This window comes from Megalops cyprinoides, chromosome 7 (assembly GCF_013368585.1).
Source record: "Megalops cyprinoides isolate fMegCyp1 chromosome 7, fMegCyp1.pri, whole genome shotgun sequence".
In the NCBI taxonomy this organism is placed as follows: Eukaryota; Metazoa; Chordata; class Actinopteri; order Elopiformes; family Megalopidae; genus Megalops; species Megalops cyprinoides.
Window position 1 is genome coordinate 5,003,208 of NC_050589.1, and position 16,632 is coordinate 5,019,839.

At 39.8% G+C, this 16,632-nt stretch overlaps 1 protein-coding gene across 1 annotated transcript; it reads right to left on the reverse strand.

Annotated features, from left to right (window-relative positions):
* Positions 1-1,929: 1,929 nt before the first annotated feature.
* LOC118780275 lies at positions 1,930-10,717 on the reverse strand. The gene is made up of 7 exons (XM_036532686.1): positions 10,474-10,717; positions 9,703-10,170; positions 3,837-3,924; positions 3,596-3,721; positions 3,184-3,294; positions 2,990-3,077; positions 1,930-1,939 (listed from the first exon to the last, which is right to left on the reverse strand). Exons 1-7 carry the CDS (start codon positions 10,573-10,575, stop codon positions 1,930-1,932), a joined length of 993 nt encoding a protein of 330 aa, XP_036388579.1. The 5' UTR covers positions 10,576-10,717.
* Between the last annotated feature and the right edge of the window lie 5,915 nt (positions 10,718-16,632).

A 16,632-nucleotide genomic window follows, 5' to 3' on the forward strand; every position in this document is an offset into this window, starting at 1 on the left:
GAAAAAAGCATAATAAGGGTATGTAGAATTCCACAAGTCTGCCTGCAGTCCTGTAAGGGGCACATGTACTTGTATTACAGACTCCATAACATGAGTCATTATTTTTAAATGATAATACTAAACACCAACTAGGAATTAATTTCACAATTCCAGTCCTCTCCTCCTGATGGGAGCATTACATGTACATGTGTCAGTAGCCACTGGAGGTTCCTTAGACAGGGGGAATTCACAAGTCCAGAGAAATATGGTATTACACAGAGATTATCAGGACTAAAACAGGTAGTAAATCACATAATTACTTTAGCCAATTGCATTTGTTTATTTCTAGCCTGGAGAAAACACATCATTAGCAGGGCAAAATCAAATCAAGTCAAGACAGCTTTTATTATTAGCCCATCCATATAAAAGTATACAGTATGGTTGAAATACCGTTTCCCTGGGACCCATGGTGCTACATTCAGACAATGAAAGACAAAGACAACATACTGTCTCCACAGTAGTTGCATACACTGTCCAAAAAAGTAAGTATTTGAGAAAATCCACACCTTTATAAAATGAAAAGTCCATTGTATAACCTATTTACAGATTTATCAGTGGAATTATTTCTGTTTTTTGGCTGAAACTGCAGAAATGCATATTGCAGAATTAGCAGTCCCAGTATTATTAGATACACATTCCTTCATTAAGTTAGAATGGATATGCAACCGTGGAGCTTTCCGGTTGTGCTCCATTTTCTGCCACTTTCTACTTATTTCACAAAAAACATATTTTCTTACAATGCATCTAAATTTTAATGCTGCCAGAAAGTGAGTGGTTTTACATATATAAATGCTATACATAATATATTTACCTGTGAAAAGTATGCACATACAGTATAATACACAATACTCTATTACAATGAACCTGAAAGGAATGCATTTGCTATGTGTATTTAAACTACTGTGCCTGGCTACCCCCCTGGGGTGGAATGCCTGGTCCTGTACACAGCCATATACTCTCAATCTACTGAGGCACAGCTGTGTTATGAGCCGATGCACAGCAGCAGTGCCTCTGTACAGCCAAAGGACAGCTCCCCCAATCACGTCTCCTGACTGCATAGTTCCTGTTTCTGCTATTACTGGACAGTTTCTGCACAACAGACCACAGGACTGTCTGCCCGTGTGTCGATATGCCTGCTGATGCATCACAACTCTTGCCCCAAGCTCTGAACTATGGAGGACAGAGATCTCAGTCCAGAGGGAGAGAAGGCAAGAGAGAGCATCAGAGTTACCATGGACAGCTCCTGCACAGTTCTGAGTGGCGAGAGGGTACAGCTGCAGAGCCAGAAACCACCGTGCACCCATGGAAGCATTGGTCTTTGGCTGAGTGGCCAACCACTGTATGGGTGTATTATCAGTGATAAGTGTGAAGTAGCGCCAAAAAGAAAGCGAGACATTGCCGTCAGGGCCAACGTGATTGCCATACACCCTGTTTCCACAGCTGCATATTTGCATTTCCTTGGCAACAGCATCAGATGTATGAAGAGGACTGGGGCCTCCTCTAAATCCATGATCTGAATTAGGATGACCCTGTTCCCAGTTTTCAACATGTCCGTCTCTCGGATACATAGCAGAGGCACATGTGATGACCCCAGTATGAGCTCTGTGCATAAGAATGCTTTAAAACCCTGGAATGCAGGCTCCGTTTCAATTGTCAAAACCAGTTTTTCAGTGGTGTTCTTCCAAATATGTTTTGTCAATGGGTTAGCTATAGAGGCAGGGTGGGGTTTAAACTGTCTATGCCATATATAACTTGCCAGACCGAGGACTGGTATCACCTGACTTTTACTGCCAGTTTGGGGCCAGTTCTGTACCACCTCCTCCCAGCCAGTGAAATATCCAAAGCAGAGAGCTGCTTGTTGTCTGAGACAGCACTCCTTCACTAAAGCTATCAATCCAGCCTGCAGAAACATACACAACACATTGAGTACCATCTCCAGATGGCTGGCCCATGAGTCTGAGTGAATGACATCATCTTCCACAGAGGCAGAGGTGTATTTCCAATATGGGCTTTGCAGCAGTTGATCTATCATCTTTTGGAAGGTGGCCAGCACCCCATGTAATCTGAATGGTAAAGCTTTATACTGATAAAGGCCAGCAAGAGTCTTATAGATGACTTCCCAGGGGCCCCCATTTGGCCAAGAGTAAGATGAGCCATTAGTTGTTTGACAGGTTCTCGAGGGTCCTCTGATTCGGACTGCCAAACAGGGAGCCCATTTTTGGCCAGCGTGGGTGGTGGGTTGGGGATTGATGGCTGTGCTGTGCATCTTTTCTAGCCCAGGGAAATTTCTTTGCAGCAGGAGGAACACCTGGAGGAAACCTGTCACCCCTGCTCTCACAGTCCAGGGTCCCAGACCACTGCAGGTACGGATCCTAACTAGAGGGAACAAGTATCCTATTCAGATGAATTTCCCTGAAAGAATAAGACACATGCATTGCTATTTCAACAACCCCATTCAGTCAATATGTTACACTATTTAAATTTTTGCATTCCTTACATAACTGAATTGTATTCACTCAGTTATCAGTGAATACAACTCAATGTATTCACTCATAATTGATTTAACTGGTAGAAATATAACAAATTAGTTCACTGAACACAGGGAGGACTAATCAATATTGACTATATATCAAAAAATAAAAGTCCGGATATCACAGCTTGGAAAGAATGACTTACTTTTTCTGAAAATAAAGACTATTGCTCCTGCTACAACTAACAGAGTTGGCACAACAATCCCAACTATGAGACCAGTCATAGATTTCTGTCCACATTCAGAATCAGAGAAATGGTTTCCTGGTTTCACTTCAACAAGTCCCTCAGATCTGCAACTGAAACAAAAATAAATGTAAAAAGTAATTATGTTATGTTATGTTTTATGAGCCCCACATTGACTTCTGTTCTGGAAAATAACATAACTGGGGATTAAATGCAGGAATGTGAGCAAACTTACTTTTTGTGTGGTTTGCAGTATGTAGACAGGCCATCTGAAAAGGTTTTATCAGGACATTCTCCACATATGGTATCACTAGATGCTGTTCCTACAAATACCAGAAGGCATTCAAAACATAAACCATGCTGTTAACATACATATTGGTTATTTGCATTACAGGTAAACAGACATGAAGATAAAAAGCCAGATCATACCCTTCTGTATGATGAATTGTCCAGGCTTGCAAACTGTGTGTCTTTCTGCTCTGGTGCAGCTCCCCTTCCAGTCCCATTCAATGCAGAAGTGCTGATCCAGAGGTCCACACACTGTGTTTGAGTTAAAGGTGCACGCCTTATCTATTTTTAAACCAAGACCTGTGGGGAATGAAGAATTGATATCATGGCAACACTATGAGTTTCAAGTTTTTAGATGGTACAGAAATGCATCTAAAGAGTCAGACCCTAAAGCTTCATAAATGTTATTTTTGACAGACAAAAAATGGCCTGACACTATATGCTGCACAGGTATGGGTTATGCCCCATCAACCCCTAATGTTAGTGGATGGCATACCGGAAATCCCAATATTTCCAAATCATAAACATGTTTGCTGTAAATCAATATTCTCACCTTGGTCACAGACTGCACAGGGCAAACATTTAGCAAGACCATTCAGTTCCTCAGTAAAAGTTCCATCAATACATGGTATACAGGAAGTGCTCGTGAATTCTGTACAGTGTTTGTAGACTCTGCTCCCTAATGGAAAAATATACATGTAAATGTTGACCTGCCACACCTTCAATGACATCACAATAAAGGAAGAGCTCTCTCACACCTCCAAGCTGTAGTTTGACAAAAGACAGTTACTTACCAGGACCACACATAGGGCAGCATTCTTCACCTATTCTATATTCTGCACGGCCACAGGCATAGGCAACATCACAAAGCAGGAGTACTGTCTAAAGAGATTGATTAGGGAGATTGATTTAGGTCAAACAATTGATCTAAAGAAAGAATATCTGTAACCCCTCACGTACCACACAAAATCTCAATATCAGGTAAAACTTTTTTTTGGGCAGAGTGGAATAAATTATCAACCAAAATGGTTCTAGTCCTACAGGCTTGGGCTCCTGGTTATCATGGGAAGAGAACAAACAAATTTCTCCTATTCACTAAATGGGATTAAATTTAAAAAAAAAAAAGAAAAGAAAGAAAGACCGGTTAATTTGAGTAACAGAGAAACTTTGAGTGAAGCACAACTTTTTTTATAAGAAACCACCTTTGATGTCAATATTGCAATGCTTTTACTAATAATGATTTCTCATTTGTATAATCATCACAAAATTGATTAAACTCCATCACAAGATACAAAGCAAAACATACTGAACAGACAAACAACCAAAAGCAGTAAGCTAAAATATAATAACTTACCATAAATAAAGTAGCTTTGACTTCTAAATGCCACATGGTACACAGATTTGTGCTTCCTTTGATGAAAACATATCCCAGTTTTAATAGAATAATGTGTCAATACATTAGAAAGGACTAATATTTGACGATCTCCATTTGTTGTGCTGGTTCCTGTGATAGCCTCGGGTGAACAATCAACATCCTCCATTGACAGAAAGTGAAATATGTTAATGTAAGTTCTGTATTCTCTATTTAACTTCTCTATGAAACTGCAAATTACAAATATGAGTCTGTATTAACAGTTGCATGTTGTCCATCATATTTAGGTGTTAATGAACTCATAGGGATACTGAAATACTAAATATGGGTCTGTATTAACATGTTGCATGTAAAGCCATATTTCGCATTTCAGTCTCCCTATGAATTCATTAATGCTGAAATATGATGCAGAATATGAAACGTTAGTACAACCCCATATCATACTTGTGATACTCACCTGTGTATTGTGCTCCAGTGTCTTGGGTCCTGCAGATGATGACAGGGATAACATACAAAAAGGTAAGGCCATACTCTGAGCTACATTGATTCAAAGGTAGACAAAAACTATACTGCAATTTTATAAACTTTAAAATTACACAATACCTCTATATTAGATTATATTGCAATGACCTATGAGTGAATGAAAACTGAACCTAATGGTATTGCCAATGGTAATATTAAACCTCTTGACAGTCAATATTTGAACATCATATTTAAGTATGGTGTTACCAAGTACCACCTTGAACACCATAATTAAGTATTTCCAATGTGGTTTCCAGTTCTAAATGCTAACAGATCTTATCGAAAGAGGTCTACTTTTCTGACATCTAAAAGAGTATAGCCTACTAGTTCATCAACTTCTCTACAACTTCTCTTGCTTTCATCATAATCTTCTCATCATATCCTGAATCAAGCTCATAGAGGAATGTTTTAGTATTTTCCACTTCTGTAATGGTTGAGCAGGAGGAACCCAGATGCAGAGATCATACAAAAACACAGGGTTTCAAAAGACAAAGAATCTTTATTAGATACAAGCAAACTGAGGCACAGGAATGCACACAACACAGGGTAGCTTAGGACTGAACTGGGAGCCAAACCACAGGCAGGGTTTAAATAGAGCAGCAAAACACATAGAAACTAATTACACTCTACTGAAAACAATTTTACTAGATCAGGCACACACAGTTCAGACACAGACAGGAAGGCAGTCCCTCTGGTGTAAGCTCAGGGAAGCAGCAGGCAACCGGGCCAGACAGGCTGTCACAAGGACGCCTGCTGGTTGTTGAGAGAAGCAGTCTCTGAAACCCTGACAACTTCATCCACACAGAAGAAATACCACACGGTGTTTCGAGAAGAGCGTGTGGGGGGGTGACTTGTGACGCTCAGAAGTTTTCTGTTTTCATTACAGCCATCAACGAGCTAATTTAGCGATTTTTAATTAAATTTTAATTAAAGGCTGCGTTTCCTTTAAATGAACAGAGATGAAAGTGAAAGAATGCAAGTCGGAATTCCCCTTGCAGTTTTTTTTTTTTTTTTTACAGGTGAAAACATATTAGACCTCCTTGTACCTTCAAATTATAGTCTTTATATTTTAAAACAAATGATCATAAAAAAGACAATAGAATATACTTTAATAATAATTAATATGTTGATAACTTGTCTTTAATTCAGTGATAGATATTAACGATTACTTTGCCACTATTGACGATTACAGACCTCCATAATTCAATTTTCACTCGTTAAAAATGAGTGACTAGTTGCAATTTCATTTTGACTAGTCAAAAATCCAATTCAAGATATCTAATTCAGACTCGTGACATCGTTTGACTTTATCGTTGACTTATATGGAAATTCCAAATTCAGATACCTACAATTAATTTATGACTAGTCATAATTCCAGTTCAACATAAACAAACTATAATTTGACTAGTCACAATTCAAATTCAAGATATCTCTAATTCAATTATGACTAGTCATATTACTAATTCTATTATCTTTAAAAGATTTCTAAGTAGTCATAATATTGATTCGTGATATATCTCATTTAATTCAGATAACTCATAGTACACTTAGTCAGAGTTTCTTTTCCTAATGCAGGTTGCTTACAATCAACTAAAAATGGGGGGAGCTACAGCTTTTAGATGGCTTTGAATCTCAATCCCAACTCATGCTGGAGGTGCAGCTGAAATTGAGGGAAAAAAAACAAAACTTTTAAAAGATACCCCTTTTCAACCACCTATTCCTTCATAGGACTTCTGGCTGAAATTTTGAATTTATGATGGCTTGTATGAATACACAGCACTGTATAAAAATCATCATCATGCTGTGTCGTCTTGTAATGTAGTTGTACAGTCAAGTGGGAACCAAATCCTGGTCTCCCACTACAGAGCTCAGCTGCATTACCTCATAACTTAATGGCCTCCCCCTATCCTGCCACGGTCAATAGAGCCATTTTCATGCGTCCACTAATTTTGCCAGGTCACCAACTCAAAAGCACTCTTTCACAGCCATTCTACTCCACTAGCTTACCTTTAGTACTTTGCCTAGCTCCAGCCCTGCCCACACTCTCACCGTAGCATTCTGCATCACACCTGCTGTGGAACATTGTATCAGTCACCATTCACACCAGTATGGAGAGATACCATTTTCCTACCCTGTTCAGCACTGTTGTTTTTAGATATCACTATAGGTTTGTAGGCACAGACTTCCTGGGTCCTTTGTCAACTTTTCAGTTCAGCACCATTTTGGACTTTAACCGGTTTCACCAGCAGCAGCAACAAAAACCCTGCCATTTTCACAGTAGCTCCAATGTTACATTGACTTACTCACTACAGATGGTTGTGGCATATCTCCTGATGCAGCAACTCACCAGTTTAATGTCCCTTTACTCCATCATGCATCCTTGTGTCTCCACATTCTGCTACTTGGTTAACTAGGTAATGGTGCTACATTCATTTGGGAAGGAAGGGTAGAAGGTTCCACTATTCTGCCCACTATTCGCTATATACAGTGTCTCAGAAAATATTCTTCACCCCCACTGATTATTTCTTTTTGCTGTGTTCGAACATCAAATTTAAGTATATTAGAATGGGATTTTTTTTCCTGCTCCTTTTGAAGTGACTCAAATGAAATAAAGCATTTAAATACCTTCAGAATTATTTTAAAAAATACAAATCTGAAAACTGCTTAATTGGTAAGTAATAAGTATTCACCCCCCTTTCTTTAAACAAACTAAATTAGGAGAAGTGTTTCACAAGGTACACCTGTGTTCATTTCAAATCCACCTGTGTCCAGTTGTATGCTTGCACAATAAATATGACTGATTTTAGGAGGTCAGATCAGTCCTGCTGTCATGAAGACCAAGGAACTGCCCGTGAAACATATTTGGAGGAAAAAAGCTGGAGAGGGTTATAAAAAGATCAGCAAAGCATTGAACCTTCCTAGGAGCACTGTGAAATCCATTATAACAAAGTGGAAAAAATATGGCACAACCCAGACACTACCAAGATCAGGCCATCCTTCCAAACTGAGTGCCCGGACAGAAGGGCAATTCTCAGAGAGGTGTCCAAGAGACCAGCTACAACACTGAAGGATTTACAGTGCTGACTGGCTGAAATGGGAGAACCTGTGTACACAACATCATCATCAGCTCCTCATAGATCCGGCCTCTATGGGAGAGTGGCCAGAAGGAAGCCACTTCTGAGAAAGGCCAACATAAAGGCATGCCTGGAGTTTGCTAGAAGTCATGTGACAAAACCTGAGCGCTTTTGGCAGAAGATGTTGTGGTCTGACGAGACTAAAGTTGAGCTAATTGGTCTAAAGGCAAAGCGCTATGTTTGGTGCCCACATAACACCATCCCTACCATCAAGTATTATGGTGGTAGCATCATGCTTTGGGATTGCTTTTCAGCAGGAGGAACTGGTAAGCCTATTACCATCAAGGGCAACATGGATGGAGCCAAATACATGCAAATTCTTGAGAACCTGTTTCACTCAGCCAAAGATCTGAGTTTAGAGAGAAGATTTATGGTCCAACAGAACAATGGCCCTAACCACAGGGCAAAAACTACAAAGGAATGGTTTGGGGGGGGGGGAAAAAAAAGTTTGTGTACTGAAATGGCTGAGTCAAAGCCCAGACTTAAATCCAATTGAAAATCTCTAACATGACCTGAAAATTGTTGTCCACCAATGTTCTCCATATAATTTGGCAGAGTTGGAGAAACTCCCCCAGACTCTGTTGCAGAAGTGATAATGTATTATTTACAGTGGTATTTACAGCGCAGACAGACATTCAATGAATAAATATCTACACATATATAAAGGGAGCATTTAAACAGCAGGTAATGAGGCTGCTCCTGTCACTGGTTCACCTCTCACTCCAGGACAGTCTTCACATCCCTTAACTAGGTGAAACCCTGGAACCTCCAGTCACACGTAGACAATGGGAGTTCAGAGAAATATGGCATTAAACAGAGATCATCAGGGGTAAATCAGGTATTAAATGAAAATTTCATTTTACCATTGCCAGGCAGGAAGAATCTACAGTAACATTAACTGGACTCGACTTATTCCAATAGTTGCACCCAAAAAAGGAAGTATTTGAGAAAAATCACACTTAAAAGATGAAAGGCCCATTTTATCAACTCTCTGCAATTGTATCTATGATATTCAACAAAACTATATAGTTATTTCTGTTTTCAGCTGAGATTGCAGAAATGCATCTTGCAGAATTAATAGTCCCAGTATTATTCAATACATACTCCTTCATTAAGTCAGAATGTATATGCAGCCATTTTCCATTTGTGCTCCATTTTGTGACACTTTCTATGTATTTCACAGATATTATGATTGCCACACAGGAAACATACTTTTCTTAAAAAGCATTTAAATTTTAATGCTGCCAGAAAATGAGTGGTTTTACATATATAAATGCTGTACATAATGTGCTTACATGTGAAAAGTATGCACATACAGTATAATACACAATACTTTATTAGAATGAACCTGAAAGGAATGCATGTGTTATGTGTGATTGAACTACTGTGCCTGGCTGCTGCCCTGGGGTAGAACGGCTGGTCCTCTAGGCAGCCACATACTCTCAATCTAACAAGGCACAACTGTGTCATGAGCCGTTGCACAGCAACTGTGACTCTGTATAGCAAAATGACAGACCCCCTGGTCTTACCTCCTGACCACATAGTTTCTGTTTGTGCTATTATTGGACAGTTTCTGCACAACAGACCGCAGGACTGTGTGACTGCCTCATGATGTGACTGCTGATGTGTCACATCTTTCGCCCCAAGCCCTGACCTAAGGAGGACAGAGGTCTCAGTCCAGAGGGAGAGAAGGCAAGAGTTACCATGGACAGCTCCTGCACAGTTCTGAGTGGCGAGAGGGTACAGCTGCAGAGCCAGAAACCACCGTGCACCCATGGAAGCGTTGGTCTTTGGCAGAGTGGCCATCCAATGTATGGGTGTATTATTAGTAATAAGTGTGAAGTAGCGCCCAAAAAGAAAGGGAGACATCGCCGTCAAGGCCCGCTTGATTGCCATACACCCTGTTTCCACAGCTGCACATTTGCATTTCCTTGGCAACAGCATCAGAGATATGAAGACGACTGGGGGCTCCTCTAAATCCATGATCTGAGTTAGGATGACCCTGTTCCCAGTTTCCAACATGTCCGTCTCTCGGATACATAGCAGAGGCACATCTGATGACCCCAGTACGAGCTCTGTACATAGCAATGCTTTCAAGCCCTGGAATGCAGGCTCAGTTTCAGTTGTCAAAAACAGTTTTTCAGTGGTGTTCTTCCAAATATGTTTTGTCAATGGGTTAGCTACAGAGGCAGGGTGGGGTTTAAACTGTCTATGCCATATATAACTTGCCAGACCAAGGACTGGTATCAGCTGACTTTTATCGCCAGTTTGGGGCCAGTTCTGTGCCACCTCCTCCCAGCCAGTGAAATATCCAAAGCAGAGAGCTGCTTGTTGTCTGAGACAGCACTTCTTCACGAAAGCTGTCAATCCAGCCTGTGGAAAGATACACAACACATTGCGTACCTTCTCCAGATAGCTGGCCCATGAGTCTGAGTGAATGACATCATCTTCCAAAGAGGCAGAGGTGTATTTCCAATATGGGCTTTGCAACAGTTGATCTATCATCTTTTGGAAGGTGGCCAGCACCCCATGTAATCTGCATGGTAAAAATTTATACTGATAAAGGCCATCCGGAGTCTTATGGAAGATTTCCCAGGGGCCCCCATCTGGCCAAGAGGAAGATGAGCCATTAGTTGTTTGACAGGCTCTTGAGGGTCCTTTGATCCAGATTGCTAGAAGACACACCCATTTTTGGCCAGAGTGGGTGGTGGGCTGGGGATTGATGGCTGTGATGTGCATCTTTTCTAGCCCAGGGAAATTTCTTCGCAGCAGGAGATATACCTGGAAGAAAGCTCACACCTGCTCTACCTGTCCAAGTTCTGTAGTGGGAACAGGTTCCCTATCTGATCTCCCTGAAATAACAAGACACATGCATTTCTATTTCAACAATCCCATTCAGTCAATGTATTACACTATTTCAATTTTTACATTCCTTACATAATTGAGTTGTATCCACTCTATCAGTGAATAGTGAATACAACTCAATGTGTTCACTCATAATTGATTTAACTAGTAGAAATATAAGAAATTAGTTCACTGAACACAGGGAGGAGAGCACACCTTAAGCTGCCACTTCATCAACATTGAATATGTCTCAAAAAACAAGTCTTACCACTTGGAAGGAATAACTTACCTTTTATAAATATTACGAGTCCTATTACTGCTGCAACTAATACAGTAACAGCTGCAACAATCCCCACTATGGGACCAGTCATAGATTTCTCTCCACATTCAGAATCAGAGGAATGGCTGCCAGGTTTCAATTCAGGAAGTCCCTCTGAGCTGCAACTGTAACAAAAATAAATGTAAAATAAATTAAGGTTAGGGCAAATGAAATGTTTTATTTAATATCAACACACAGGATATACAATTTATGAGGCCTACACTGAATTTTGTACTGGAAAATAGAATAATTGGAGAATAAATGCAGGAATGTGAGGAAGCTTACTCTCTGTGTGGTTTGCAGTTTGTAGACAGGCCATCTGAAAAGGTTTTATCGGGACAATCTCCACATATGGTATCAGTGGATGCTGTTCCTACAAATATCAGAAGGCATCCCAACAGTTTTAAGAAACATCCATCCAGACATTCCAATTGTTAAGAAACACAAACCACATTGTTAACACATATTGGTTGTTTGCATTACAGATAAACACATATGTTGTAATAAAGATGTAATACCAAAGATATAATACCCTCCTGTATGATGAATTGTCCGGGCTTGCAGACTGTGTGTCTTTCTGCTTTGCTGCACCCCTTCCAGTCCCATTCAATGCAGAAGTGCTGATCCCGAGGGCCATACACTGTGTTTGAGGTGGGAGTGCAAGCTTTATCTATTTTTAACCCAAGGCCTGTGGAGGAATGAAGAATTGAAACCCATGTTGTGACAATGATATCAAGTTCTGTTGTCAAAACAGGAGATTCATTCAGAAAAAAGTCTTCAGTTAAAAGCAGTCGCAACCCTTAATATCATTAATAAAAATGCTTTCAGTGTACAATCACAGGCATTTGAAACAGGCCAGAACAATTTGTATTTGACCAAACAATATTTGTTATTCAACAAGATATCTCTTAAAATGTAAACTGTCAGAACTCAAGCTTATTAAATGTTATTTCTGACATATATCACAAAAATGGCCTCACACTATGCTGCGCAGGTATAGGGTATGCCCCATCAACCCCTAATGTGAGTGGATGGCATACCTGCAATCCCAGTATTTACAAATCATTAATATGTTTGCTGCAAATCAATATTCTCACCTTTGTCACAGACTGCACAGCGAAAGCACTCAATGAGACCACTGGGTTGATCAATGAAAGTTTCCCCAACACAAGGCACACATGAGGTGTTGGTGTATTCTGTACAGTGTCTGTAGACTCTGGTCCCTAAAGGAAAAATATACATGGAAATGGTGACCTTGCATGCATTCAGTGTCATCCCAATAAAAAAAGAGCTCTCTCACAACTCCTGTAAGCCTGTATCCATTTTAGCTGTAGTTTGACAAAAGACAGTTACTTACCAGGACTACACATAGGGCAGCATTCTTCACCTATTCTATATTCTGCACGGCCACAGGCATAGACAACATCAAAAAGCAGGAGTGTTGTCTAAAGAGATTGATTAGAGAGATTGATTTAGAACAAACAATTGATCTAAAGAAAGAATATCTGTAAGCCCTTGCATACCACACACAATCTCAATGTCAGGTAAAATGTATTTTTATTGAACGTGTGTCTCCACGCATATGCATAGAAAGAAAAGAAAAAAAACACAGGTAAACTAAATTAAATTATGATAGCTGTTACATCCCAGGTGGGTAATGGCGTCCAGGGGTACGTATATGGGACGCAACACAAAAGGAAACAACCAGACACGGGAGCAATATAGGGGAGCACGATATATTTACAATATTTACAAGACGATATACAATGACAAACATTCACAGGGCAAACAAAAACGGGGGAGGGAGGACAACAGACGGTGCCAAAGAAAAGAACAAAACAAAACAAAACCAACCCTACATACCTATACAAATCCAACTAGATACAAAAGCAAAAGGGGTGGCAGAGCCAAACGAAACCTACCTACTCTAACAAACTTAACCAAAAATAAACAGGAGCGGCACACGCCTCTAACCTAACCCTAACACGGCGAACCCTCACACGGGGATCCCCCAGCTTACCTGTCCTCCTCCCACGACAACCGAAATGCAACCAAATCCGAGACAAGATCCACAATCGAAGTCAATATCAAACACACGGTACAGGCAATCTCAAACACACGGTACAGGCAAGTTTGTAGAAGAAATGAATGCGACGGATCAGAAGAGAAAACAGCGAGACGATCACCCCAAGCATCCCGAATCTTTAAATCGGGGCGCCCCGTTTTCTGGTTGGCCGAGCTGGAACGAGGAGGCGGGGCGCAACGCCGCGGGATACCTGCGTCAGGGGAGAGAGCGGAAGGGGGGGGGGGGGGGGGGGGGGGGAGGGAACCGAGACGCAGGCGACCCAGACTCCACATGTCCAGTGTGCAGCACGTAACATAGCAGTTAGTGCCGACTAATAAATTGTATTGTCCTCGTCATCGCGATATGAACATGTGCAATAAACACATCGCAAAAGACTGCCTGAAATGCGATGAATAAAAAAAAAAAAATCATTTTATTTACACGCACCATGCATTCACGCTCAACATTTGATCTATGCGCTCCCGTCGCCACGTTCTTCCAGGTAAGATGACGCGCCCCTTAAAACTGATGTTCCACCAATGAGCGGGAAGGGGCAGGGGCGTAGCGAGCGCTGGTTGAATAGGAAATAAAATGCACTAAAGAAGCATTTCTTCCTAAAACATTTAGCTTCACTTTCTTTAATACTCAATTTTTCAAACAGCAAAATGCCTAAATACTGACAGGACAACACACTTTCTTAATCTGCTGGCCTTCAAATCTTCAATCCTCTACAATCTTTATGCGTTCCTTTTCTCCAAATCCAAGAGTCTTTCTTGGATTTACCACCAGTTCCAGATGAAGATGTTTATTTTGAAGTATTATTTTGAAACACTTGTAGGTTTCCAATGAATGAAGCCTTAGCTTGACGCTCTAACGACTCCCCTCGTCCGAATTCACATCAAAAAAATCCACAGGACCATTTGGTAAAGTTGAACTGTTTACTTTGACACAGAACGATTGTTCATTAGCAAGAATAGTTCATGAGAAAGAGACCGAGAGGTCAAAAAACTGTATGGCTCCACTCTCTCCTTGCCTGACTTCCCCCCAATTCTTACCCCAACACATGTAACATAAATGACATCTTATGCATGTAAATATGAACTATAAATAAATCAACCTGTAAATACGGTAAATATTCCTTCCAATTCCTTCTAAATCAATGAACCATGTAAATTACTGTTGTTTTATATATGATCTTAAATTATTGCATGCTGATTCATCAAATACTCATATTGTATCAATAAACTGCATTTAGGCTCCTACAATACTAGTTGCAATTTGTGATGCCTCATCAATCTTTGACTCACTTGGGAAAAAACAAAAACTATAAAGTCAACTGCATACAGCTGAAGTTCATCAGACAAGAACAGACTTAAAGCTGAACCCTGAGGAACCCCTTTTATAAGCACTTGAACCTCAAATTTCATACCCTCTAATGCCACACACTGCGTTTTGACAGGGAAGTCATTTCAGTAACACTGACATTTAAATTTTTGCAGTGTAAGTGTAAACTCATGTAGGCCAGTCACTTTCTTGGTATTTATTATTTATTAAAATAATTTATTAAAATTACATTTATTAAAAATAATATTCTCAGTGCATAAATAAATGGAAGGAAATATTTGTGCCAACAGAAGTAATGGTTTATATGGTGCAATTTAACTGAATAGGCTTTTATATAACATTGTGGAAGCTAGCGATTACTGAGATCATAGGTCACCATCATAAACAAAACTGAGCATGTGAATGTGAGTAGATAAGCCTATAAAAAGTGGTAGCCATTGCAGGCAAATGTCAAACCTTCCCATTCTACTGCAGCCAGGAAACTGTTAAAAAAAGACCGTTTTAATCTCAATCTCAAGTTTTGAGAGGGAGAAACTGTGCAAAAGATGCATCCTACGAGCTCTCTCTTTGTCTGGCCCTTGACACAATTACAAAATCAAATACCATCTTTCCTCCACTCACAGATTACTTGTGTCCGCATTCTTAAGAATCTGACAGCAACTGCAGGTCAATGCTCATTTAAACAACATGCCTGATAATAAACTGAGACACTCAGATTGGTCATTTACCATTTTTCAGTGTTTAGATTTATAACAAGATTAGAGAAAACTGGGGGAAGATTGGGGTGCTGTTTTTAGGGAACTTGCTAAGCAAAAAAATACAACCGTCTTGTAAATTAATATTCAGGAAATATTTGCAGTGAATTTCAATCCTTCTACAAGACACTACATTTGATGGGAATACTACTATACTATCAATGGCAATAATTTCTCATCTGTATAATCATCATGATAGCATTGATCAAAATCCATTACAAGATATGAGATTAAACAAACTGAACAGATAAAACATTGAAATTATCTTTATTCAAAGCAGTAAGATAAAATATCTTACCATAAATACAGTAGATTTCAATATCAAACGTCGCATGGTATACAGATTTGTGCTTCCTTTGAAGAAAACATATCCCAGTTTTTGTAGAATAATGTGTCACTAATATGTGATGATTCAGTTCTCCATTTGCTGAACTGCTGATTCCCGTGATAGCCTTGGGTTAACACATAACATCCTCCTTTGACAGAAAGTGAAATACGTTAATGACAGTTCTGTATTCTCTGTTTAACTGCACAGTAATTTTATAAAACTGCAAACCTCTACGTTAGATTTAAAGCAATGCCAATGTTACCTTTCAGTTCAGATCTGGAACAAACATACTGCAATGATCCGTATGAGAAGTGAATGAAAACTGAACCCTTAGCCTAGTGCCAATGCTAATATAGACATTCAATATTGAAAAGGTAGCTTGGACGCCAGACCTAAGTTATAGTCTTTGCAATTTAGTTTCTATCTCCTGACCTAAATCCCAAAAGATCTTACCTAAAGATGTTTACGTGTCCAATTAACTAAGCCAAGCCTATACTAGTTTTAACACATCCTACATCAAACTTAATGGAAAACAACCAAAATTTCCCACTTTACACCTCACCCACACTATATGGGTGAGGTGTAAGGAAACGAAGTTAAAATGGAGAACTTTTCAGGAGCCCGCAATGAGAGAGCGGGCTCCTGAAAATGTGACGCTCGAAAGTTTTCCATTTTAACTTCGTCTCCTCACAACCTCATCAAACCCGAGAAATTCACATACATACGACTCATACCATTAGAATCATGAGACAAAAAGTACCAAGCGAAAACGAAACTAATTCAACTGCGGTGTTCCCCCTCGCTCTTTCCTACAGCAGAGCGCGGTAGTAGTAGACATGACACTTCCCTGTACTTTAGTCAGTCAGAGTCAGTAAAAATCATAGTCTTGAAAAATAAAAACAAATGA